Source organism: Rutidosis leptorrhynchoides, chromosome 6, assembly GCF_046630445.1.
Source record: "Rutidosis leptorrhynchoides isolate AG116_Rl617_1_P2 chromosome 6, CSIRO_AGI_Rlap_v1, whole genome shotgun sequence".
NCBI classification, from domain to species: domain Eukaryota; kingdom Viridiplantae; phylum Streptophyta; class Magnoliopsida; order Asterales; family Asteraceae; genus Rutidosis; species Rutidosis leptorrhynchoides.
Window position 1 is genome coordinate 67,238,770 of NC_092338.1, and position 25,437 is coordinate 67,264,206.

General features: G+C 34.0%; 1 protein-coding gene across 3 annotated transcripts in view; it reads right to left on the reverse strand.

The window, feature by feature from the left end:
* Positions 1 to 219: 219 nt before the first annotated feature.
* The window catches only part of LOC139851591 (synaptotagmin-5-like), a 75,278-nt gene continuing 50,060 nt past the window's right edge, over positions 220 to 25,437 (reverse strand). The window contains exons 1-14 of one of the 3 annotated variants that reach the window (XM_071840671.1): positions 8,824 to 8,865; positions 8,441 to 8,508; positions 7,723 to 7,831; positions 7,573 to 7,619; positions 7,360 to 7,480; positions 7,122 to 7,243; positions 2,771 to 2,872; positions 2,509 to 2,583; positions 2,325 to 2,404; positions 2,065 to 2,215; positions 1,749 to 1,979; positions 1,380 to 1,664; positions 751 to 864; positions 223 to 629 (exon numbers count right to left, since the gene is read on the reverse strand). In XM_071840671.1, the coding sequence (XP_071696772.1) occupies positions 483 to 629; positions 751 to 864; positions 1,380 to 1,664; positions 1,749 to 1,979; positions 2,065 to 2,215; positions 2,325 to 2,404; positions 2,509 to 2,583; positions 2,771 to 2,872; positions 7,122 to 7,243; positions 7,360 to 7,480; positions 7,573 to 7,619; positions 7,723 to 7,804 (1,557 nt within the window). In that variant the 5' untranslated portion in view covers positions 7,805 to 7,831; positions 8,441 to 8,508; positions 8,824 to 8,865 and the 3' untranslated portion in view covers positions 223 to 482. Of the gene's footprint in view, positions 630 to 750; positions 865 to 1,379; positions 1,665 to 1,748; positions 1,980 to 2,064; positions 2,216 to 2,324; positions 2,405 to 2,508; positions 2,584 to 2,770; positions 2,873 to 7,121; positions 7,244 to 7,359; positions 7,481 to 7,572; positions 7,620 to 7,722; positions 7,832 to 8,440; positions 8,866 to 25,437 lie in introns of those variants that run through there. The other 2 variants (XM_071840669.1, XM_071840670.1) reach the window with 2 other exon arrangements.

Genomic DNA, 25,437 nt, shown 5'->3' on the forward strand with positions numbered 1-25,437 from the left:
TTCTATGATTGTGTTTGTTGACATCATGCTTGTGTATTTGATTGATTCAGTTTGTAAGGTAATGTATTTCGGTCATGTAGATCGTATGATCTCGTTCGACCTGCATCACTTGTAACTTTCTTAGATCATCATATATATTCATATCTACTTTTATTTAATATATGTTCTTTCGCTAAAAAAAAAAACATCTAGCTCAACAGAACTGTCACTCCAAAATTTATCATAAAGTTATTTAAATATCAAAATTGAGATGCACACAATATTGCACCAAGAATATAAATTTTTTTACAATTATAATGTTCTTTGTAAGCATCATCTGGACCTGCATGAACATCTTCTTACCCACAAAATTTTCACTTGCAATCGCCAAGTACACCAAGTGTAGTCGCTGACCAAATTTTTTCTTAAACATTAAAACCAGATATAGTTTTTTTCAAGATATTTCCTCATTAGTAGTTCAATGTGAGCCATATACAAGACTGCTAAGAATTGCGATAAATTGGCTGCCCTGACCATTTAAGATTTAAGGTTAATTTTCCCGATTTGGCTTCATCAACTTGAAAACTGTCTTTGTATTCCCCTTCTAATATAACTCTTGTTAGTGTCAGAATGCATCTGCCCATGAAATCCTGCAAAACACACACAATTAAATTCACATAGTAAAAAGCTACATGGACTATTTCCAAACTTAAGTCAGAAGAACATATATTTTTATATACTTTTATGAAAAGGATACAGTGAATGGTGTACCTTCCCAAATGTATCATGGTCCCATACTTCTACGATTAGCATATCATGTAAACCATCCTCAACAACAAAGTCAAAAGTTTGATTCCAAATTGGATTCAAATTTTCATTTACAACCTACAATTTGACAAGGATAACATTTAAAATTAAGTATAATCCATCAAACTAGGGGCGAAAATATCAATTCATTTAACCTATAAATGATCAATTCAAGTTGTAATTTATCACCAACAGACAAACATCGCAAAATTTAAAAACGTTGGCTAAACACGTTACACTTCATACGGGTCGAAGTTGCCTAAATGTGCATTCCAATTATTACACCCTCTTAAATCACTTTAAATCACAAAATCAAATTGTGTTGATAGTTCTAGTATTGTAATCATATATGTATAATACTTTATATATTAATATTTAATATATAGATTTGAGAAAAGATAAAAAAAGTTTCAACGGGTCAACTGACTTATGTTGGACCGATATCAAAATTTCTTATTTCAACCTGTATGTATTTTGATCTGTTATCCAACCAACCCATTTTGCCACCTCTTCATTAACAAGTCTTTGTTTTTTAAGACAAAAAAGCATAATTCAAGACATATATGATCATCATCTTGAAGATACAAACATACCCGGGTCTTGTTTCTGGTTCCTGTTTTCTTCATAGTGAGCACCACAAACGGGTCGGCTTTCCCCATTAAATCTGCAGGTGGTAAATCTTCTGCAGATATTACTGTCACAGATAACACTCCTCTTACAATTACCGTTTTTCTTTTACTATCGACCCGTACACCATTTACAACACCCGAACCAGTTTTTAGAACCTTCTCAAGTGATGTCATCATAAAATTGGAACTAAACGGGTTGGTGAACCCGTTTTCCACACTGTACGGACAATATAATAGCTCCAAATGCACCTGCACACACAAAACCATACAAACATCAACTAAAAAACCATGCGTAAATTGAATAGTTTGGATTGGTTCGTTAATATAAATTACCTTTCCCCTGTCTTTGTTGTCTCTATGGATATCCAAATCTTTAACCAATTTTAACCAAACATCCTTTATTTTACCCGGCACAAGTTCGCTAAGTTTTAACTGAGCACAACCAATGAGTTCCGAGACTTGAAGTCCATCGTCATCGTATATTTTTACTGTCAAGTGTTGGGTGGATACATCTTCAACTTCAAACTCGAAATGTTCGTTCCAAACAGGATTCAAATCGTTGTCCTGAATATTATGTAACCACACGATGTTCATCTTTGGTTCCTTGTAGAAGGGAATATAAAAAATAAAAAATAAAAAAGTAACTTACAATTACTTTGCTTGTTTTCGTTCTATTACGCAAAGGGCGTATATATAACTTGGCAAAAGGATCTGATTTACCAATAAGATCCTTATTGGTTAGACCGTGTGCTTGTACAAGCTTCACCTCCAATGTCCCCATAGGCTTTAGTTCAAGGTCACTAAAAATAAATATATAAAAACAAATTGATATATGATATGGGTCCACAAAATTTTATAATTGTCATTAATTAGGGATAGTTATGATATATTCAGATTTAAAAGTCGTACCTGTAATCACCAGGGATAATTGGAATAACTTTTCGAACTGGCCATGTGATTGAATCCTCAACAGCATCATGTATCGTACTCTGAATGAACAATAACATGAGATTACAACGGTAGCATTGCAAATTGAAACTAAAAATATAAAAAAAGGGAAAGAGATTAATTAAATAGTCAATGAAAGTCAAACCTCAAGAGCATCAGCAACACCAGGAATAGCAGATATGTCACCACCAACTACCTTTAATGTAAAATCCATCTTTTTCTGCAAATTTTATAAAAATAAATAAACATTGTTACCCTCAGCCATTGGATCATTGTTTTGGAAATGTAGGTCCTGTATCATATAAAGAATTTCGAAAAATTCCAAATTTTGTTTTTTTCTCAATTGTTTAGAGTACATCATATATATGCTCTTCCAAAGTAACATTTTTAGATATAAATGAAATTACCTTCTCTCTCAAAGAAAATGAGACAGCTCCAAAGCAAGGAAATTCATTGACTAGTGGCTTAAATATTAACCTAAAAACCCCGGTGAACGCAATATTCTTCACCTATACAAGCGAATTAAATTCAACTTAATATGAAATTTAATTATAAAATTAAAGCTCTTTCAATATATTATAATCGTGAAAAACCAAATTTTATAGCGCTACAAGAAACTAAATGCCAAAACTTTCCAGAATTTTGGATTGAAAAATTTTGGGGTAACTCGGATTATAAGTATTGTTGTAAAAAAGCTACAGGGAATTCGGGCGGGCTCCTGATGGTTTGGGATCCTAATATTTTTGTTACTAACCATATTGTTGAGCGTGAAACCTTTATTGCGATAAAAGGTAAGTGGAAAAGTGTAGGTGACGAATTGGTCCTTGTAAACATATACGGTCCACAAAACGATGAAGGTAAAAAGCAAATGTGGAATGATCTTAAAGAGGTTATGGATTACGAGCAAGCTTTATGGATGATTTTTGGGGATTTTAACGAAGTAAGGTTTGCATCTGAAAGGAAAAATACCATCTTTAATGAAAACAGGGCCAAATGGTTTAATGATTTCATAAAAGACTGTAATCTTCTTGATATCCCACTTGGTGGTCGATTATATACTCGGATCAGTGATAATGGTCTCAAATTCAGTAAACTGGACAGATTTCTCATCTCCGATAATGTTCTACACCAATGGCCTAATTTGAACGCGGTTGTACTTGATAAAAAATACACTGACCATTGTCCGATAATGCTACAAGAAGGTAATACCGATTTTGGACCGAAACCGATCAAAGTCTTCGATGAATGGATAAAACATAAAGATGCAAGGTGTATTGTTGAAAAAGCTTGGAGTATGGAAGTTAACGGATGGAGACCGGATAGTATCTTTAGAGAAAAATTGAAAAACGTTAAAATGGAACTTAAAAAATGGTATTCAACTTCACAAGGTAAATTAAAAGGCGAAATTGATGAACTCACAAAGAAGGTTGTTGATTGGGAGTTAAAGGCCGAAGCCTCAAACTTAAGTGATCATGATTTACAAGCTTGGAACAAGGATCGTGAAAAGCTCTTTCAAAAAGAAAAAACTCAAACCGAAATGCTGAAACAAAAAGCAAGGTACAAATGGGCATTAGAGGGCGACGAAAATAGTAAGTTTTTTCACTCATGTATTCGCAAGCGGCAACACAAGAATAATATTCACGGTGTCAATGTCAATAGAGCCTGGACCACAGATCCCTTGGTGATCAAAACCGAGTCTCACAAACACTTTGCTAATTTGTTTTCATGCAATAAAAATGTCGGCCTCCTTTTAGAAAATTGGGAGGGACCCAAAATTGAAAAAGTTCTTGCAGATAAACTCGAAGAAGAATTTTCTGAAAACGAAACTCTCGAGGCAATTAAAAGTTGCGGTAAAAATAAAGCTCCGGGACCCGACGGATTCAATCTTTTATTTTACCTCAACTTCTGGGATATTATCAAAGCAGATCTCATGAAGGCAATTTCTTGGTTCTGGAGCTCAGGATCGATCTCTAACGGATGCAACTCCTCCTTTATCACGCTCATCACAAAGGTAAAAGATCCTTTAAATTTTTCTAACTTCCGCCCAATTAGTCTTATAAAAAGTTATTACAAAATTCTTTCTAAAATCATGGCCAATAGAATTAGGAAGGTAATCCCGAGTTTAATTGGAAATGAACAAAGTGCCTTTATAAGTAATAGAAATATTCTTGATGGGATTTTGGTGGCTCTAGAAACGGTTGATGACTTAAAAAGGAAAAAACAAAAACGTTTTATTTTCAAAGTTGATTTTGAAAAGGCCTTCGATTGTGTTGATTGGGATTTTTTAACAAAAATCATGAGCTACATGGGTTTCGGGGGGAAATGGATAAAGTGGGTAAATGCGTGTCTAACCTCAACCTCCATCTCGGTCTTAATAAATGGATCACCAACTGATCAATTCTTCCCAAAACGGGGTGTACGACAAGGGGACCCTCTTTCGCCTTTTTTATTTATTATTGCAACCGAAGGGTTAAATTACTTACTTAATACGTCCATAAACGAAAGATTAATTAGTGGGGTCAAAGTGGGTAATGATAATGTGACGATTTCGCATCTTCAATATGCGGATGACACAATAATTTTTGGCAATCGGAATAAACGTGATGTTAGAAACACTCTTAAAATTCTAAAATGTTTTGAGGATCTTTCCGGTCTTAAAATAAATCTAAATAAAAGTTGCGTCTATGGGATTAACACGTCTAAGAGTGAACTAAACAGTCTAGCTTCTTGGTTTGGTTGTCTCGAGGGGTCCTTTCCTTTCAATTACCTCGGACTACCCACTGGGGCCAACCCAAAACTCCATAAAAATTGGGCACCAGTGTTTGATAAATTTAAAAATCGACTCGCGGAATGGAAATGCAAATCTATATCCTTCGGAGGTAGACTCACTTTAATCAAGTCGGTCCTCTCTAGTCTACCCCTTTATTATTTCTCTCTTTTTAAGGCCCCGGCGGGTGTATTAAAAGACCTTGAAGGAATTAGGCGGGATTTTTTTGGGGTGGTTCTTTTGAACAAAAAAAAGATGGCGTGGGTTAATTGGAACCAAATTATGTTACCTTATGAATCGGGTGGGCTTAACATCGTTTCTCTAAAAAATAAAAATTTAGCTCTCTTAACTAAATGGTGGTGGAAATTCCTTTCAAACAAGGAGGCATTATGGGTAAAAGTCATTAAAAGTATCTATGGGTCTAACGGTGGGCTAGAATGTATCTCTCCTAATCCTACAAACCTCAAAAGATTTTCTGGCATTACATGGTCCAATATTATCAATGTCAAACACACCCTAACCAAGTTAGGGTGTGATATTACTAACGAGTTTGTTAAGTCTATTGGTTCAGGAACAGATACTTTGTTTTGGCATGACAAATGGTTTGGTAATACCGTTTTAAAGCAAGCCTTTCCAAGGTTATTCAGGCTCGACTCTAACAAGATGGCGCTAGTTTCGGACAGGATGATGCAGTGGACTGGTTCAGAGGGACGTGTTCAGTTTTTTTGTCAATGGTCGACTCTTCCAAGATGGCGTTTATTGTCCGATCTCCAACAGCTCGAAAATCGGCTATCTGTTACTAAATGCTCGGGAAGAAGCGAAGACATCTGGGTTTGGAAACCATGTAACTCTGGCATTTATACCACGAAGTCATTAATCGAGTTATTAACCTCTTCCGTTGCTTCACACGTCAGACCTACAATCAGAAACAATCTAATCCCACAAAAAGTGGGTATCCTCATATGGCGTGCTTCCCAGAACAAATTACCTGTAAGATCCGAATTAGATCGTCGGGGAATTGATTTGGATTCCGTTAGATGCCCGGTTTGCGACGATGACATTGAATCCATAAACCACTCATTCATCCTTTGCAAAACGGCCTTTGACATATGGGAAAGAATTTTTAAATGGTGGAATCTTAACATGACTATTTTTGCGGATACAGCTGAGCTCTCAAAGGGTTCAAACTTACAAATCCAAACGGCAACCGGAGCTTCCATTTGGCAAGCTATAGTTTGGGTCACCAGCTATTATATTTGGAAAAATAGAAACGATCACGTGTTTAATAATTCCAGACTCTGCAACGCTAAACTAGTCTCCGAAATCCAAATCAAATCCTTTGAATGGATTTCTTCAAGGCTAAAAAATGGGGTTTTAGATTGGCATAATTGGCTAACAAATCCGAGAAAATTTGATGTAAACCCACCAATAAAAGAAGGTATCGGTTAATGCTACAGGGTTTTTTCATCCTCTCTCGCAGGTGACCTCTTGGTTAGTACCTAAATGGTGTCGGTTATTAATTGCTTTGTCGCTAAGAAAGTTTAGTACTGTAATTATAATCGGCCCAGCTTAATTTAAGTGAGGAAAAGCCGAGAGTTAGCCCGTGAGTTGAGGGTTTTTCCCTGTGTCATTGTTAGTGTATACCTCTTAGATCGGTAGGATTTATATTATACATGTATAGGCTCTCTCATGTTTGTTTCGAGTTTTACGGCCTTTGGCCCCCCTTGTACTTCTTTTCTTTAATAAAATTTTGTTGATCTTCCAAAAAAAAATTCTAATTATTGAAAGCATGGTGTAAGTTATGAATATCTTTTTTGGGTGAGACAATTCATTCAAAATCATGTTTACAAAAGAAAATTTAACTTCATAACCACCGATTGCGTCTTTTACTCCCAAAAAAGGAAAAATAAAATTATGCTTATTATTGTCAAGCATAGTTAACATTAACCGGAACCAAAAAAATAGAACGGGCGGGTAATAAACTAGATCACCTGCACAGGCAAACGCACACCAAGTCTAGTCTTGACATCAAGTATTATATTAGGATTACCATCCCAGTTCATCTCTAACTCTAGAGTTATTCCCTCACTTTCATCTTCAATAACAGAAACACCTGAAATATTACTCAAATAAATAAAAACTTAAATTAAAACAATGAAAAAATAAATACAAGAACGGAGAACAAAACGAGAGAATATATGTAAGTGGGAAATCATCTGTTATTTTAACCTGTGAATTGTGGTGCAACTGTGCCAAGTGTAAGTTTAGAAAATGTCAAGGAAGATAGCACAACTGGTCTATATTGCTCAAAAACGGGCTCCACATTTGCCTTAATAAGCTCGGAAGCCGCCTGCAATAGCCGATTGAAAGTCGCTTAATTACAGCATGATACATATGATAATATGATGCATTATACAAACAATGACACATAACCAAACTGACCTCATCGACACTGGGCCAAATTTTTTTAAGATGAGAATTAAGCCACGTCAACTGCAAAAGTGCAAAATTTTATTAGTTCCATTATATAAAAAACATGTAAGAGTTAAAATAAATAATCAGAGCGAATTTAAAATCGACTAGTGGAAACACTCAACTTTTGCTGCTGCGAGAAAACAACCCAAGACGGGTAATACTCTGGTGCAAGTAACTTTTTTGAATCTTCACGGGTCATCCTTGCAAATGAAGCCACTATCGTTGCCTTCGTAAATTAATTAACCCGTAATCAGTGGACTAAAATACTTACAGATGCCGGCATGTTTTCGTACAGGTAGATACAACTAGGTGCATAGAATTCAGATCCTAACGTCACAAATCGTGTGTATGCAAATAGGTTGCATAAATCAGTTCAAAACTGGTTATTAAAACAACTTAAGTTATGATTGTTGTAGGTCCCATTTACTTGATTGGATAGATCGTTTTCAAGTTAATCTTGATTTAAACACCTCAACTTAAACTTAAACTTAAACTAAACACCAATTGATTAATCCAAGTACAAGTCACTAGAATTAATAGACATGATCTCGATAAACGATAGTAATGCAACCAAGACAGCAGTGGACCCCAAAATCAACTTTTTCTTAGGAATTTTAATTTATGAAGTTGATTGTGACTAACTATCATAAGTTAATAATCACATACTCCGTAACATATAGTACTATAATTAATCCTAATTAACAATATATAGGACCAATATAACAAAAATGATTCATGTGTTCTCCTACTACACAAAAGTCAAACCAATTAATCGTTTATTACACACATACTAGTGTGTGTACGGAAAACATAATTTCAAAATTATAGAACTTACGAGTGCGATACGATGTTTGGATCGAGCATTTTCGCATCGAACGAAACCAAAAATAAGTGCGAATCCAACTGCGATGCCGATTATTAATCCAACAACAAACGACATCAATAGATACTTGAAACGGTTACTGATCAAATGCAACTACCAGTTCAATGTACGATGATTTGTAATGGGTGTTTCGGTGTTTGCAGGATTTTAATTTAGTGGAAAAAAGTTGGTTTTGAGTTTCGAATGATGAATTAAGCGAGGAATATGGGCGGTGAATGATATAGAAAGATCCGTCCTACGGAGTAATATTCTTTTAATCCCTAATTAACAACTAGTAATGACATAATTATTAATTAATTAAAATTAAAATGTGTCTACTAACAAAGAATCCGAACCGGGAAAAATGGCGTTGGGCCGGCAAAGGACAGCATTTTGGTAGACTTGGTAGCTTTGACTTCTTTTGACACTTATTTTGACTTCATCAAATTTGTAGAAAAAGAATTCGGAGCGGATCATGTACCCGTTTTGAGTATCGAGCCGGGTTGAGTTCATTTTTCCTTTTACTTTTTTTACCAAAAAACTAGGGGTATTAAACTTTTATAAGAGTTATTCAAGAAGAAAAATTCTCTGGTTGAGTTGAGTGTTCATTCAACTTACGGTAGGATATATATATATATTTTTTTTTTTAAAGCAACAAGCCGTTAAGCTAACATGAAAAAATATTACATGATGTGATGATCCGGAAATTTCTGACCAAATTTAAACTTTATCTTTAAATGATTTAATGTTTTCGACATGATAAGCAAAGTCTGTAATGTTGAGTCTCAAAGTTTTGGAACTATATTCATGTAATCAATTATTCTTTGACTGTTCTCGAAGATTCACGAACAATATATATATAACTTAATGTGCATATATATATATATATATATATATATATATATATATATATATATATATATATATATATATATGATTTCAAGTTATTTAGTAAACGATAGTAACATTCGATTATTGATTCGATTGATATTTAGATAAGTTAACTAAAACGTTTAAGATGAACCAGTAAAACACTAATTTGCTACGTATTTTCGAATTGATACAGTACCCGGAAAGCTACATTGTTTTCAAAAATCACTATTTGCTACAGTAAAAAAACTTTGCTACAGTACAACACTATTTCAAAATGAAAATGTATATATGTATATGTATATACTACGAGACGATGATTTATAGAAGTAAATGACCAAAACACTCGAAAGTTTAAGATACACTTTGAGTGATATAGTTTATTGATAATTTAAGACTATATTTTAACAAAGGTACGAGTCACGAAACGTAAAGAGCCAGTTTTCTCAGCGTACGAATGGACATTCAAAAAACCGGAACCGGGACATAAGTCGAGTGATGACGTACGACTTATCGGAACAAAAATTACAGGTTAACTATGCATGAGAATTTAATATAATATATAAATAATTATATAAATTAAATATATTATATATATTATATAATAATATGTCGACATGGTACACGTTAAACAAATGTGAGCTGTAAAACATCCCCATGCGATCGCATGGGAAAAGGCCTTGGGAGCCATGCGATCGCATGGCAGACCTGGCCTGACCACATCTATAAATTTGATCGAATTTTGTTTTGTAAAACACATATCTCTCTCAATCTATATTACTTCCTCTGTATTTATTTTATTTATATTATTATTATTATTATTATTATTATTATTATTATTATTATTATTATTATTATTATTATTATTATTATTATAAATCTTATTATTATTAGTAGTATTATACATAAAATATTACGACGAGGTCATGAGCGGGTCACTTTTGAAATGGGTTTTCGAGCGGGATAGAGCTAAGGAAATTATGGGTTATAGCTATGGAGGTTATGGGTATTACTTGGGGGTTATGACCATGAGTCAAAGGTCAAACCTAGTGTTTATCATCTCTGTTGCGTCTACGTACTTTCCTACAATATTGAATCACAATATTGATAAGTGAGCATTCATATCTTATCTTTTATATATTAATTGTGTATCCATATCTAGTGCTCGAGTATATATATTTATGCATGCTTGTATGCTAAATTTCGTCGTTAAACAGTTTATGATGAATCACGAATTAAATACATATATTACTGATAAAAGGTATATGATATGCATGTTTTTGGAAAGCTGGCGAAAAATCAATAACTTTTCATTTAGAAATCGCGTAATTTCGATGAACGAATTAAAAGATATGGTCAATTGAATTATGATTGACGTTAATTGGAATTGCGTTTGAATCTGCAATTAATATTTAAACAACTTGTTGGATTTTTGAATATTACCAGCCGAGTAAATGAATCCTTATATAAGGCACGTCTCGTTTTGTTGAACTATTGTCAAAATTGACTTTTTGAAACGACTTTGGATAACTTTTGTATGTCGATCTCGAGCATTAGGATTGTGATACACTATGACCTGACCTAGCTTGATAGACAATTATTGACCAACATATGTTCTCTAGGTTGAGATCTACGGTTATTTGGTATTCCAAATTTCGGTCACATTTCGGTGAACGACTTTATGTACTGCTAAGGTGAGTTTCATTTGCTCCCTTTTTAAATGCTTTTGCAATATATATTTTTGGGCTGAGAATACATGCACTTTATTTTAAACGCAATGGATACAAGTACATACTAAATTCTACACCGAGCTTGAACCGAAAATCCCTTAGCTTTGGTAACTAGTAACAGCCGGTTATAAGAACTGGTGGGCGCGAGTAGTTATATATGGATCCATAGGGCTTGACATCCCCGTCTGTTCCAGGTATAGAAACCCTAGCCTGAACTATAAAACAGATGTATGCTATTTGAGTTTAGTACACGTTGATTTGCGTGTATTGTACATGTTGGTTCCATGTATGTTAAAACACTTATTATAACGTTAAAGTTTAGCTACCAGGGTGCTCAATCTTGTAGAATATTTTGATAAACGTTTCTGGATGAAACGACTGAAATCTTGTGATCCACCTTTATGTACAGATTATGCAAAATATTAAAACTATGAACTCACCAACCTTTGTGTTGACACTTGTTAGCATATTTATTCTCAGGTTCCCTAGAAGTCTTCCGCTGTTTGCTTATATGTTAGACAAGCTATATGCATGGAGTCTTACATGGCATATTTTTCAAGGAAACGTTGTATTCACCAAATCATTACCATGTATCTTATTTTGGCTGCATTGTCAACGGAAGTACTAATGTAAACTATTATATTACGGTGATTGTCTATATGTAGAAATTATCAGATGTCGAAAACCTTTGATTTAAATATTCATTTATGGTGTGCCTTTTCAAAAGAATGCAATATTTACAAAACGTATCATATAGAGGTCAAATACCTCGCAATGAAATCGATGAATGACGTGTTCGTCCATATGGATTTGGAGCGATCGTCACAGTTGGTATCAGAGCGTTGGTCCTAGCGAACCAGGTCTTGCATGAGTGTGTCTAACTGATAGTTGTTCAAATGCATTAGTAAGTCTGGACTTCGACCGTGTCTGCATGTTAAAAGTTTTGCTTATCATTTCTTGTCGGAAATTACATGCTTATCATTCTTAAGTCTAGACACGTTTTCCTGCATTTACTGCATAAATAGTGTATAGACAAAAATTCATATCTTAGCGTATCTGTTACTGTAAACTTTTCCTGACATCTTCCGAAAATTTCTCCGTGATTTATGGAATTGGGTATTATATATACATATGTAAATTATGTATTGAAGAATACCAAACTAAATTCTATAATCTAATTCATAAAAAAAAATAAAAAAAAATCATCTCCCTAATTATACAAGATGGATCCCGTATCTAGTTCAAATTCCTTAAATTCTGACAGCTATTCCGATATGGATATTCACCTGAATTCCGAAGACAGTGTAACCGGAATGGATCAACCAATCAGCCATCACCTATTGATGTGCGTAGAGGTGTATACGAAATAGTTATATTTTTACAACAAAATACTATTAAATATGATACAATTTTACACAAGTTATTTATTTATTTATAGAATGGATATACCTAAACCTTGCTACAACACTTATAGGCAGTGTACCTAATCGTACAGTAGTGTAGTTTTTAGTAAGTACGGTTCGTTCCACAGGGATACACTTAAACAAGCTTAACGCTATATTAGTTTAACTTATAAAAATACAAATATATATAAGTAATATTATTATTATAAAAAGGGGGTTTTTACCGTTTAATGACCGGTTTGTCAATTTTTAAAACTTTAGTCGCAGTTAAAACCTAATGTAAAATATTAAATAAATAAAAGACTTAATTAAAGCGTAAAGTAAATAACGATAATAAAATTGCGAATAATAAAAGTGCGATAATTAAAAAGTACGATAATTAAAAGTGCAATTAAATATAATGACAATAAATAAAAGAGCGATAATTAGAAGTGCAATTAAATATGAAAATAAAGGAATTATGCTTATTTAAACTTCCGTAATCATGATGTTTGACGTGTTGATTTTAGTTTATTCCCATGGGTTAATTGTCCTTTGTCCTGGATTATTTAATATGCCCGTCTGGTTTTTGTCCATAACAGTCCATCAGTCATAAATATAAAGTGCGAGTGTCCTCGTCAAATTATCCTTATATCCGAAGTCAAATATTCCAACTAATTGGGGACTTAAACTGTAACAAGGTTTTAATACTTTGTTTAATAATTACACCAGGTTATCGACTGCGTGTAACCCAAGGTTTTAATACTTTGTTATCAATTATGCCAAGTGTCCTTGTACATAATTTCACCCCTGTTTTAATAATTCCATAGACTATTAATCCATTCCCGTGTCCGGTTAAATGAATGATTATTCGTACATATAAATACCCCACCCATCGTGTCCGATTGAGTGTATATGGTTATTTATAGGTATGTCCAATTATAAATCTTTATATTAAAATTAACAAACTATCATTTATTTAAACAAATATAAAGCCCATTAATAGCTCATAGTCTAATTTCCATAAGTGTCGTTCTTTTGTCCAAACCCCAATTATGGTACAAAGCCTAATTACCCAATTTTAATATTTTTAGCCCAACATCATGATTACTTCGGCTTAAATAAGCATAATAATAACTTAGCTACGAGACATTAATGAAAATAACATAAACATAACTTACAGTGGTTAAAAATAGCGTAGCGTTACACGGACAGAGTTTCGACTTACAAGACCTTAAAACATTCGACTAACCCAACCTTATTATTATCACTAACTTAAAATTAAAATTACAAATTGAGATTACTAATTGGAGTGATACTTGGTACATGGGGTTTTTAAGAAAAAGAAAATAAAAATAAAAATATGTGTCAATAAAACGTCCGAAAATGCTGAATTTATAGATCCTGACTTCACTGTAGACCTCCGCGAGTGCTGAGGTCTACTTCACAAAAGTATCGCGAGTGCGGAGGTCTGAAAACCAGCTCACGGACTTTGGATCCTAGCTTTGCCGACGGTTTTTATTATAATATATAATATATAAATAATTTATATAATTATTTAAATATTATATTTTATTCTTGTACATAGTAGACTTGTAATTTTTAGTCCGTTGCGTCGAGCGTTGAGAGTTGACTTTGGTCTCGATTCCGGATTTTCGAACGTCCTTGCGTACAATTTAATATCTTGTACTTTGCGTTTTGTGTCTTGTACTCTTGTAATTTTGAGACGTTTCTTATCAATAATTGGAACCACTTTGATTGTACTTTGTACTTTTGAGCTTTTTGGTCATTTGCGTCTTCATTTCGTCGAATCTGTCTTTTGTCTTCACCTTTTATTATTTAAACGAATATCACTTGTAAATAGAACAGTTGCAACTAAAAGCTTGTCTTTCTTGAGGGATAATGCTATGAAATATATGTTCCTTTTTAGCATTATCAAATATTTCCACACTTGAGCGTTGCTTGTCCTCAAGCAATATAGTCTTGAAATATACTAGAATCACTTCTTTATTCTTCACACTTTGTACATCAGTGATTTCTATACGGCGGTATAAACAATGGTAGTAACGTTGTGGTTTACAGTCCCACATGACTATGAAAATTTAGATCCATTAAGGAAATTGGATCTTTATGAAAACATTTAATTTTTTTTTTAAAATTAAATCTAGCTTTTACCCTAGATAAGTTTTTCGGAATAACCCTTCACCGGTGTTTGCAAATTGTTTTTGTGGGTTTGGTGAGTTTCATATTTGAAAATTTTAGCTCAAAACTTATGGTTTTGTGTCACCCACTTGCTAACCTTGTATTGGAAAAGCAACACGTCCAGTATACTTGCTCTGTATATTACCTTTCGGTAAACTACCGTCCGGTTGTAAAGAAAAACGTTGAACAAGCAACTGTTAAGGCAATGTCTCCTGACATGCTTATAATTATGGTCTATAACGTGTCGGATGCAATTACTATCCTTGGTAGGAGCAATAGTAAAGCTCACCCTTATAATTTTCCGATATGGCACAAGGTCCTGTCTTTGACCATGCTATGCAACCACTGTTCTTACGGTTGACACCCGATTTGGTTCAGGTGACCTAATGAATTCCAGGTGAATTCCTAGGATTTTACGTTCAATGGTAATGAACGCATTAAAAATGGGGTTTTCAGAAAACAAATCGGTTTGTAATTTTGATCAAAATATTTTCTCGTTCAAGCTCGAGTTTAGATATCATTGAATTCCATGAGTTTGTAATTCTCAATCTTTAAGGTCAATCTCAAGGATTGAGTAATATCAGTCTTAAAAGCTGATTTTTGATCTTTTAAGGAGATTATCCTTTCTGGGGATCTGATTCATTAGTCTTATCCAGCTAATTTGCACGGCGTCCTCCCCATTTTACAAGACAGGTCCTCTCATGGTTAGGATAAGTCTGACCACAGCTGAAGGTTTCTTTCATACCTGAGAATAAACATGCTTTCAAGTGTCAACCAAAAGGTTGGTGAGTTCATTAGTTTAACATAAATAATCATTTCCATCATTTTAATAGACCACAAGAATTTCATTTCCAGTTCTCATAAATATACGTCCCATGCATAGAGACAAAAATCATTCATATGAATTGAACACCTGGTAACCGACATTAACAAGATGCATATAAGAATATCCCCTATCATTCAGGGAAATCCTTCGAACATGATATAAAACAACATCGAAGTACTAAAGCATCCGCTACAACGGATGGGGTTTGTTGGGCCCAATAGATCTATCTTTAGGATTCGCTTCAATTAGTAGACTGGTTTACTAATTCTTAGGTTACCAAGTAAAAGGGGCATATTCGGCTTCGATCATTCAACCACATTCAAAAACTACAAACATATATATACATATTTTTGAAGTTGGGTATATCACCCCACATTCAAAAATCATTAAAAATCTAATAATAAAAGTTAGAAAATAAAAACTATTAAAATATCAAAAGAAATATTAAAAGTATAAAATTACAAGTTATCAAATAAATAAAAATAAAAATAAAAGAAATCAGGGTTGATAAGGCTGGTGCCAGTATGGATCCCATTCATAGCCGTATGTACTGTAGAATGCTTGAGCTGGGTCATATGTAGGGTACGGTGGTCGGGTCTGTATAGTCCAAGGAGGAAATACGGGCATTGGAGTCGCAATGTAAGTTGCATTTATGTGTGCACGATGACTCATGATTTGGTTTTGATGATACTGCCAATCTTGAAATGCTCGTTGTCTAGCCATTTCATACTCATGATGAGCCATAAAAAGTTGTATTTCTGTCATCTCATTCCCCCCTCCCGCGTTACCTTGCTGCTGATCTCTTTCGACCTGTGGGTGAGAGCCCTCATATGGTGCTGCAGCGTTATGTTTTTTCTTTAAAACCTTAGCACCATGATATACTTTTAAACTAATTGAATCACGGGGTTCCGGTGCTGCAATTATTAATCCCCCCAATTTCTATCGATACCGAGATACTCAGCAATTAGGGTAACAAAGATACCACCTCCTATTATCCCATTAGGCCGTATACTCTTAACTATAGCTGATAAATAATAACCCACACAATACGGTATACTCACAGCGCTTTGTGGGTCTCGAATACACATGAGATAAAATAAATCATTCTCATTTACTTTCTCTTTGTTCTTACCTCGCTGTGTAATCGAATTTGCTAAGAACCTATGGATTACTCTTAGCTCAGCTCTATCAATATCAGTATAAGAGTTATTCCCCCCACGAAATCGTGTATGCCTAGTCATTCTACTCCATACACCATTCATATCAAAATTCTCATCAATTCTCCTACCATTAAGTATCAACCCTTGACAATCAGTAGATGCCAACTCCTCAGGCGTATATATACACAAAGCCTGAGCCATGTTTAGTAGAGACATATGGCGCATCACACCTCCTAATAAAAATCTAATAAAACTACGATCGGTTAAGGTAGATACCCGATCATTTATTTCGATACTACACAATAACTCCACACACCATTCTTTATATACACGTCTACGTATATTAAGCAAACGTTCCCAATCAGTAAAAGTAGAATTACCATACCTTTGTGTAAGTAATTCTCTGATTGGACCGGCTAATCCAACTGTTTCTAATGGTTCCCAATATATGACTCTAGGTACTTCAACAACATTAGACTGAAGGGTGTGCAAGTTCCTCTGGTATTTTGGATAATCTATCCAATGTCGATCAAACCTTAAATTAGGATGCAAATCTGCCAATTCTATATTTGAATATGGAATGTATTGGTGTGGTAGTTCTTGTCTATACAGGTCATTAATCTCCTGTTCTACTGCATTCTCAGGAGGAGCATTGTGAGCCTGAGATGCGGATGAAGATTCACCCCTTTCAGTCTGCAAAACATTACAAACACAATTGTTGTGCATCCAAATATGCATTAGTGTTAACAAAATCATAAATCAAAACAATTACAATGACATGTTTAATTCATATTAAACTTTATACACATTTTCATAATATTAACAATTCTACACTTTCACAAATAAACATATATGAGAATGTATACAATGTTCTTTAGCTTTTATCTCAAATAACATGTCAAAATAATCATTACTAGCAATTAAACAAGTTCCAAATGGAATTCATATCAATTAAATTGAGTTTATGCATTTTTGACTCAAAAAGTCCACTTTAATTCTTGAAAATCATGTTTAGGATCAAAGTTTTGATCATTTAGCAACCTAAACATGTTACACTACTCAATTTAGTATAAACTAACAACAAAATTCGGCCATAACCCGTTTATATCAAAAAGCCCCAATTTTGCTCAAGAACACAAACCCTAGATTACTCAAAATTTGAAGTTTAAGGCTTCTAATCATGTTAAATAGCATCAATCTAGGTTATACAAGCACAATATACAATCAATTCAAACACAATTACACTAGAAATCATCAAAATCAAATTATGAATATTTTTGTTCAAGAACACTAATAACCCGAATTAAATGGTGTTTAGATGTAGAAATTACCAATTTTCTTGAGTAAATTCTTGGTAGCATCCTTCTCAACATGATTTTAGCAAAAAATTTGATGTTTATCGGTGAAAAATCGCGAAATTGGGAGCGGTTTTTGTAGGTTTTTCGCAGAAAAATAAAAAAAAAATGAGATGGGGTGTTGGGGACTGGTCTGTTCGACCAGTTATCCCCTTCTGCATTTTACAACCTCCGCGAGTGCGAATGTGGGTACCCACAAAGTACCGCGAGTGCGGTTTTTTTATTATATAAAACCTTTAATAATAAAACAATTTATGGAGTAATTTAAAATTTTGTTTTCCTTTTTTATTTAGGATGAGGTTGTTTCGGTATGTTGACCTAGTCCATCCCTCGACAAAATTTTAAAATTTCGTCATTTTAAAACGTTGTTTTAAAAGCAAAGATTTTTGGGTTTTTTTAATGTTTTTGGCATACTTTAAGTCAATAAGATTAAAAATAATGATAATAAAATTTCTCGTCCCTCCCTTGGGTAGAGCAATTTCGGTTCAACGACCTAGTCTTCAACTCACGACGAATTTTAAAAAGCATATTTTTAACTTAGCGAAATAAAGTAAATTTTTGTTTTTAAATTCACACCAAACTTAAATTTAAAATGCATAAAATTAAAAATTCATATTATTAAAATTTAAAAATTCATACCAAATTTATATTATATTTTTGTTTTTATACATACAAACTTACATTAAAAATATTAATTTTTTCAAATATTTACAAACTTAAATATATTGATTTTAAAAAGTTCACAATATTAATTTAATTTTTAAATATTAATTTTAAAAACATGGTAAAAATAAAATTAAAAATCTTTTTGGTCTTTTATCCCACTTTAATCAATCAAATATCATCAAAAATATACGCCCCTCTTTTCGGTAAAGTAATTTCGGTTTCATGACCTAATTTAACTCATGACGAATTTTTGAAATATTTTGGTTGATTGATTAAAGATATTTATACCTTAAGAATAAACGGTAAATTTCGCAGTGATGTAATAAATTTTTGTATGATATCAATAATTTCGGTCGCAAGACCTAATTTTATCGAATACCAATTTAATACTTTATAGCGAACAAATTAGCGTTTATTATCAAAAGGTTAAAAATAAAAATAAAAATAAAAACTGTACATACTTACCTGTGAGATAGATTTCTTAGTGATATGCTCTAGCCCACTCATAAGATAGTCGGACTAATTGGTTTTCCATAGCTACATAGGCGTAACCTCGAGCATTCAACGTTTTTTCTTCTAAACATATGAACGGTCCATCTCTGCATAAAGTAACAAATTCGGTGTTTGAATAGGTTTGATTATTTGAACATTTACCTTCGTGTGACCATTTTCCGCATTTGTGACATTTTTCAAGGTGTCGTGCTCTTCTTTTCGCTGCGGATTTTGATTTTCCTTTACCAAATTGTAACTTATTATTTTCGTTTCTGGATTCTTTTCTTACTCCGTCCAATTTACCTCTGATTAATGATACTATTTCACTTGGAAGGGTGTCATTATTACGTTTAGTGATTAAAGCGTGTAGCATTAGACCATAGTTTAGTTCACAGGAAGTCTTCATCTCGTAAAACCTAAAAAAAAAAAAAATTCAGAATGGGGGGAGAAGACTAGTTCTTTATGGTCTGCTAGGGAAAGACCATTCTCGAGAACTACACGAAAACAGAAAATCTAACTCTAACAGAAATACATATTATCCTTTAAAGATTTGATTCTCCCCACACTTAGTTAGCTGTGGTGTCGAAATTGTGATTAACTTCATCTTCAACTTCCATTGGACTATCTATGTAATGTTTAATTCTGTGACCATTAACCTTAAATTCAATCCCATTTGAATTTATTAATTCTACTTTTCCGTATGGGAAAACTCTTTTGACTATAAATGGTCCAGACCATCTTGATTTCAATTTTCCAGGAAATAGCTTGAATCGTGAATTGAAAAGAAGAACTCTGTCTCCTTCTTTAAATTCTTTTGAACTTCTGATTCTTTTATCATGCCATTTCTTCATTCTTTCCTTATAGATTAACGAATTTTCGTATGCGTCATGTCTTAATTCTTCTAATTCATTTAATTGACTTAACCGTAGATGTTCGGCTTCATGTAAATCAAGATTACATGTCTTCAAAGCCCAAAATGCTTTGTGTTCAATTTCTACTGGAAGATGACATGCTTTTCCGTAAACAAGTTTAAAAGGTGTGGTTCCAATTGGAGTTTTGTAGGCTGTTCTAAAAGCCCAGAGTGCATCCTCCAATTTCATGGACCATTCTTTTGGATTTGATCCTACGGTTTTCTCTAGAATACGTTTTAAAGCTCGGTTGGTATTTTCAACTTGTCCACTTTTTTGTGGATGATAAGCAGTGGAGATTTTATGAGTTACTCCATATCTTTTAAGAACTTTCTCAAGTTGATTATTACAGAAATGAGTTCCCCGATCACTTATTAAAGCTTTTCGGTGTTCCAAACCTTGCAAAAAGATGTTTTAAAAAGTTGACTACAACTCGTGCATCGTTAGTTGGGAGAGCTTGTGCTTCCGCCCATTTAGATACATAATCAATGGCAACGAGAATGTAGAGATTATTATGAGATTTTGGAAATGGACCCATAAAGTCAATACCCCAAATGTCAAATACTTCACATACTTGAATGACATTTTGTGGCATTTCATCACGTTGACTTATTTTTCCGGCCCTTTGACAAGCATCACAGGATTTGCAAAGAAGGTGTGCGTCTTTGAAAATTGTAGGCCAATAGAATCCAGCATCGTAAACTTTTCTTGCTGTAAGTTGAGGCCCATAATGCCCTCATGTTGGTCCTGTGTGACAATGGTTTAGGATTTGACTAGCTTCATCTCGGAATACACATCGGCGTATTATTCCATCGGGACAACTTTTAAACAGATGTGGATCTTCCCAGAAATAGTGTTTTATATCACTAAAGAATTTCTTTCGTTTTTGGTACGATAATCCTTTTTCAAGGAATCCACATACTAAGTAGTTGGCATAGTCTGCAAACCATGGAATTTCATTATAATCTATCTTCAATAGATATTCATCAGAAAAGTTGTCTTGTATGGCCGATTCATTTAGAACTTCTAATTCAGGATTTTCAAGACGAGAAAGATGATCAGCGGCGAGATTTTCTGCTCCCTTTTTATCTCGAATTTTAATATCGAACTCTTGTAAGAGTAAGATCCAACGGATTAATCGTGGTTTGGCATCTTGTTTCGAAAATAGGTATCTAAGAGCAGAATGGTAAGTATAGACCACCATTTTAGCTAGAACGAGATACGATCGAAATTTGTCAAAAGCAAAGACAATAGCAAGGAGTTCTTTTTCAGTTGTTGTATAATTCGTTTGTGCTCCTTGTAACGTCTTACTAGCATAATAAATAGGTTGAAATCGTTTTTCAATCCTTTGTCCTAAAACGGCTCCCATTGCAAAATCACTTGCATCACACATAAGTTCAAATGGTAGATTCCAATTTGGAGTTATCATGATCGGCGCATTAGTGAGTTTTTCTTTAAGAATATTAAAAGATTTGATGCATTCATCTGAAAAGATGAATGGAGCATCCTTTTCTAGGAGTTTATTCATAGGAGTGGCAATTTTAGAAAAATCTTTTATGAAACGTCGGTAAAAACCGGCATGCCCTAGAAAACTCCTAACTCCTCTAACATTGGTAGGATGTGGAAGTTTAGCAATTACATCTACTTTAGCTCTATCCACTTCAATTCCTTCCTTTGAAATTTTATGTCCAAGAACGATGCCTTCTTTAACCATGAAATGGCATTTCTCCCGATTAAGAACTAGATTTGACTGTTCGCATCTAATAAGCATTCGTTCAAGATTAACTAGACATGATTCAAATGTATCACCGAAGACTGAAAAATCATCCATGAAAACTTCCATGCATTCTTCTATCATATCGTGAAAAATCGCCATCATGCACCTTTGAAAGGTTGCAGGGGCGTTGCAAAGTCCAAATGGCATGCGTTTGTAAGCAAAAGTACCATAAGGGCACGTGAACGTGGTTTTCTCTTGGTCTTCGGGTGCTATTGGAATTTGAAAATATCCGGAAAAACCATCAAGAAAACAATAGTAACTATTTTCGGCTAATCTTTCCAACATTTGATCAATGAAAGGTAAGGGAAAGTGATCTTTTATGGTGGCGTCATTCAATTTTCTATAATCAATACAAACACGCCATCCCGTTACAGTCCTAGTAGGAATAAGCTCATTTTTCTCATTTGTGATGACAGTCATGCCACCCTTCTTAGGTACGCATTGAACTGGGCTTACCCATGGACTATCAGAGATTGGATAAATTAAACCTGCATCAAGCAGTTTAATAATTTCTTTCTTAACAACATCTTGCATATTAGGATTTAGTCTTCGTTGGCGTTGCAAATACGTTTTATGACCTTCTTCCATAAGGATTTTATGTGTGCAATACGAAGGACTTATTCCTTTTATATCATGAATCTTCCATGCAATGGCTGGTTTATGAGCTTTCAACACAGAAATGAGTTGTGATTTCTCATTTTTAGTAAGAGAAGACGATATTATTATAGGTAATTCAGATTCACCATGTAAATAAGCGTATTCCAAATGGTTTGGAAGTGGCTTTAACTCTAATTTAGGAGGTTCTTCTATCGATGATTTGTATCGATATCTGTCTTCTTCTTTTAGCATTTGAATTTCTTCTGTTGTTGGTTCATATCCATTAGCCATAAGTGTAGCTAACATTTCAGCTTCATCAATTTGTTCAGTTCCTTCTCCTAAAGAACATTATCCCGTTCCTTGTAATTCTGGAAATTCTTCTAATAATTCTGCATGTGCATCTATAGTTTGAATATAATAACATGTATCATCTGCAGATTGCGGTTGTTGCATTGCTCTATCAAATGAAAAGGTAACACTCTCGTCCTCTATACTTAGGGTCAATTTCTTACCGAACACGTCTATCATTGCTTTAGCCGTGTTTAAGAATGGTCTTCCTAATATGAGAGGAACTTGAGAATCTTCTTTCATGTCCAGAACAACAAAATCTACTGGAAATACTAAAGTACCAACTTTAACTAGCATGTTCTCCATTATCCCTCTAGGATATTTTATTGATCGATCGGCTAGTTGTATGCTTATTCGTGTTGGTTTCAATTCTCCAAGGTCTAGTTTAGCGTATAGTGAATACGGCATTAGATTTATACTAGCACCTAAGTCTGCCAATGCTTCTATTGAACTAAGACTACCCAGAAAACATGGAATTGTGAAACTTCCTGGATCTGATAATTTTTCTGGTATCTTATTCAACAGTACTGCAGAACAATTTGCATTCATAGTAACATCCGAGAGTTCTTTCATTTTCTTTCTATTCGAGATTAGATCTTTCAGAAATTTAGCATATCTAGGCATTCCTGAAATTACATCAATGAAAGGAAGATTTACATTTATCTGTTTAAACATATCTAGGTAAGGAAGTGGTGGTTGGTATGGTTAAACATAAGGTTTAGCCTTAACTGTGTTATCTTCATTCACCTTTTCAACTACCGGTTCTTTTTCCTTATCTTGCTCAGGTTGTGGTTCTTGTGGAGTAGGAATAGTTTCATCAGAAATTATAGGTATTTCAGGTGGTTTAAGTGTAATACTACTTCTCGTGGTAATAGCTTTAGCTATTTCATTCCGGGGGTTAGTATTTGTATCACTAGGTAGACTTCCCGGTTTTCTTTCACCTATCAACCTTGCTAGGTTGCTCACTTCTTGTTCCAGATTTTGAATAGAAGCTTGTTGATTTCTAAATGCTTGAGCATTTTGTTCATTGGTTTGTTTCTGAGATGTGAAAAATTGAGTTTGAGATTCAACTAGCTTCGTCATCATGTCTTCTAAATTTGGCTTTTTATCATCGGTTTGTGGTGATTTGTTTTGAAAATTAGGTCTTTGCTGATTGTAAGTATTATTGGATACTTGTTGATTACTAGGACCTTGTTGGTTGTTGTATGGAACATTTCGGTTATAATTCTGGTTTTGATTGTAAATTGGTCTTGGCGGTTGATAATTATTCTGATAATTATTTCCAGGCCTTTGGTTTAGATATGAAACATTCTCTCTTTGTTCCATTGTTAGTTCAATACTAAGACAATCTTTTATCAAATGTGGTCCTCCATACTGCTCACAACTAATTCGTATCGAGTGGATATCTTTAGTCATCTTTTCCATTCGTCTCTCGACAGCATCTATCTTTGCGGAAATGGAATCTAAGTCATGGCTAGAATCGGCTCTAGCTGCTTTAGATGATCTAACGATATCTTTTTCTTGATGCCACTCATGTGAGTGAGAAGCAGTGTTATCAATAATTTTGTAAGCATCAGTTGCTGTTTTCTTCATAATGGAACCACCAGCTGCTATATCTATGTCTTTTCTTGTAGTGATGTCGCATCCTTGGTAGAATATTTGTACTATTTGACAGGTATCTAAACCATGTTGCGGACATCCTCTCAATAACTTTTCAAATCTGGTCCACGCCTCATATAGAGTTTCATTTGGCTTCTGTGTGAACGTAACAATTTCTCCTTGAAGTCTTACGGCTTTAGATGCCGGAAAGAATTGTTTAAGAAATTTTTCAACTAAAACGTCCCATGTATCAATCGCCCCTTCAGGTAATGATTCCAACCAATCTTTGGCTTCTCCCTTTAAAGTCCAGGGAATTAACATGAGATATATCTGTTCATCTTCCACTTCTCTTATTTTAAATAGTGTGCAGATCCTATTAAAGGTACGAAGATGTTCATTTGGATCTTCCTTCGGCGCACCACTAAATTGGCATTGATTTGTTACCATGTGTAGGATTTGTCCTTTGATTTCATAATCTGGCGCATTAATATCAGGTTGAGTAATTGCGTAACCTTGGCCAGTGCGTTTAGCTCTCATTCGGTCTTCCATACTTAGAGGTTCCAGATTCTCCATTATTGAATTTGTTAAATCTGAATCACTAGAGGATTCTGATTTAATGGTTTGTTCCTCAACAATCTCTGTTTGAATGATTGGTGGTTCCGGAGGAAAGATTAGTGGTTCAGGATCTCGGAATCGTCCCTGAATATTTTTCGGATTCTCAATTGTGAGGTCGGGTTCAAAAAATGGATTATCGGAAATTTGAATTGGAGTAATTGGTCGACTGGATGAAGATTCTAAAGAAAAATCAACGGCGATAATATTTGCTAGATGTCTTGATCTGGTTACAGGTGGTGAACGTACAAAAGGTGGTGAACGTTTTGCTCGGTGCATTCACTGAATATCCTATTAGTTATAACAATAAGAAAAATTATATAAGTTATCAAATTAATAGACTTTTCTGATTTTGCCCACGTTTCGAATAGCCAAAAGATGCAGTAGAGGGGCAGGATTTGTTTGGTCTTAATATAATTGAGTACTGTTTGGCTCCAATAACCCGG